This window comes from Malus domestica, chromosome 07 (genome assembly GCF_042453785.1).
Source record: "Malus domestica chromosome 07, GDT2T_hap1".
Lineage (NCBI taxonomy): Eukaryota > Viridiplantae > Streptophyta > Magnoliopsida > Rosales > Rosaceae > Malus > Malus domestica.
In genome coordinates this window covers 28348447-28350979 of record NC_091667.1, presented here as the reverse complement: position 1 = coordinate 28350979, position 2533 = coordinate 28348447, and the positions used below count along the sequence as shown (strand labels likewise).

Here is a 2533-nt window from a genome sequence, read left to right as displayed (position 1 = left end):
ACGATCTAGATTCATACAATAGTCATACCAAGTCATATAACCCGAGCAGTTTGTAAGCCATGTTTGAACATTGTGCACATATGTCTCTCTTGAGCTCCCTACTGTCCTCCCATACATAAGATAGTTAGGATTAACCCAACTAGTAGGTCCATAGTCTGTTTCATCATCTTGAGCTCCATAACTAGTTCCACTATAATCAGACATGACATACCCATAGCCATCATAAGATTCATTTGAGTTAGTACTAGGTCTAGTTCCTATGCTCATAGATTCAAAACTGATCGCCATGTCATCTTCAAATGGATTGATTGGTTGGCTTCTTTTCCCTGAGTATTGCTTCCCAATTGCGCCAATGCTTGGTCCAGCTTCTCTGCATCCATGATCCTCATCTTGGGTGGCATGAGTAAAATCAGCCTCGATAGTAAATGGGCTATATCGTCTTCCTTCTTCATTACCTCCTGATCCAGCATTATTTCCTCCATCATTATCTAACGAATTGATGAACTTTCCTTTCTACTAGTACTGACATCGTCTCTCAAGGGACATCTTTGACCTTGCCGAGTGCCAAGCATATCCCTTTCAAATGATGAAGTATCTCCACTCCTAACATCTTCGGAAATGACTCTATCAACATCAACTCCTTCTTGGGCAACATGTTGTGCTATAACAGCATCAGGGTTGCCTTGTTCATCATCCAAGTGAGCTGTCATAATCCATTATTGAATTGGATTATTATCATCATCAGATGGTTGCCCTGCAATGTCAAGAAGGTCTATGTAGTCATTTTCAGCAACCTTGTTCATTTCGGCCTCTTCATCACGTAGCTTAAGTTTCATATTATAATAGCAAAAGACAATCTTTTCCAGCCTAGTATATGCGAGACGGTTCCTTTGTTTCGTGTGAATAAGAGCAAATGTACTCCAATTTCGCTCACATGCCAATGATGATATTGTCTGTGACAATATACGCATAGCAATTTTTTGCAAGTTCGGGGCAGAATCAACATGAAGATTCCACCATTCTGCTGGGGGGATCGATTTTCTTGATTTGACGGCCATCTCAGTGTGAAATGTCTTTCTACAGTCTCTAAAATTAATTACCTGGATTCACAATGTTTTGTGTTCAGTATGCATAAAACTAAACTTAATGAGGAAGACATTGTTTTGTGTTCACTTACCTCGACCCCAAATGCTTGCAAACCTTTATCCCCAGTTGGATTCAACCTTTCAAATACGCGTTGAAGTTCTGAAAGTAACTCTTTATTGTGGCCAACCCCTATTTCATATTGATATCTAGGGTTCAAGTAGTGGGCTACAAATATGAAGATTGGTTAATGCCCGTTGTATAAATTTAAAAATTGATGCACATTTTTACTAAGAGATTAAAACATACCAGCTTGATGTAATGGACGAGATAATGTGACATCCCATCTGTGATTGATGATTTTGAGAATCCATTTTTTTCCCTTCAACTTAGAAATCTTCTCTTTCATTATGTGAAACATATCATATAAGATAGGCATTGTAGGAATTACCTCTGTGTCAACAATTCGCATGATGCTATACAAAGGCTCATAGATGGATTGCACTCCTTCCATGGCATCCCATAATCTATGATCAAGGACTCGACTTTCAATTATCTTCCCTTCTTCTGATTCACTGAATCGACTATTATACCATTCCTCACTTGTAAAAAGTTGCTTCAGCCCAGCTTTCTTATTTAAGATGTTATTGATAGTGATGTAGTTTGTTGCAAACCGAGTTGCACCGGGTTGGACCAAATCTCCTTGACAAAAGATCTTCATCTGAGCCAATAGCCAACCATGATTGTAAATGTAGTTGGTTAATTTCCTAGCTTTATTTATGACATTAGCCACCAACTCTTGTTTCCCAATTGAAGGATTATTTTGTGAAAACATGTTCATTTAAGCAAAATCAATAAGCATGCAATTAACAATTAAAGGCGGAATCATGCTTGCATGCACTTAAAAACAAAACATTAACCAAGAAATTCAAAGCCTAGTAGATTGGTGAACCAAGAATCAACTCAAAACAAAGTGAGTTGAAATTTATACCTTTGTAGATTCCTCTTTGCATAAGCAAAGGCTAATCACCCAAAGAGAGGGCCTTCATTCCTTGCATCTTAAATCTATGGATTTGGATGGAAGAATAGGTTTCTCCAAGTTCCCAAAATTGAGAACCTCTAAGTCTCTTCACCAAGGTTAGATTGGAGAAGAAATGAGTGACCTTGGAGTAGTGGGATTGCTAGATGCACCCTCCAAGGGGCCGGCCTCTTTAGAGAGAAATGGAGAGACATGTTCTCTCCAATTTTCTCCAAAACAAACCCTTAATGAATTTTGGCTATAAAGTCATATTTATACCTTTATTCATTTGAGTGGCAAACTTGTAAATAAGTCCAAGTTCACTACCCTTAACCATATGGCCGGCCTTAGGGTGTTGTTTGGGCTTTTGGGCTTTTGTGAATTAAGTTGTCATACAACTTAAGTCAATGGGCTTGACGTTCGAAGCCCATT

General features: G+C 38.5%; 1 protein-coding gene across 1 annotated transcript; it reads right to left on the bottom strand.

The window, feature by feature from the left end:
- Window positions 1-716: 716 nt before the first annotated feature.
- LOC103422358 (uncharacterized) lies at window positions 717-1804 on the bottom strand. The gene is made up of 3 exons (XM_008360408.1): window positions 1393-1804; window positions 1178-1311; window positions 717-1100 (listed from the first exon to the last, which is right to left on the bottom strand). The coding sequence occupies exons 1-3, from the start codon at window positions 1802-1804 to the stop codon at window positions 717-719; spliced, it is 930 nt and encodes a 309-aa protein (XP_008358630.1).
- Between the last annotated feature and the right edge of the window lie 729 nt (window positions 1805-2533).

What these genes read in the sequence shown, in the direction of transcription:
- LOC103422358 (XM_008360408.1), bottom strand. Translation starts at nt 1,804, where the DNA reads ATGAAGATCTTTTGTCAAGGAGATTTGGTCCAACCCGGTGCAACTCGG. An exon ending in TCGTCCATTACATCAAGCTG is followed by an intron (nt 1,312 to 1,392) that starts GTATGTTTTAAT and finishes TCATATTTGTAG; the next exon opens with CCCACTACTTGAACCCTAGA. An exon ending in TGCAAGCATTTGGGGTCGAG is followed by an intron (nt 1,101 to 1,177) that starts GTAAGTGAACAC and finishes TTGTGAATCCAG; the next exon opens with GTAATTAATTTTAGAGACTG.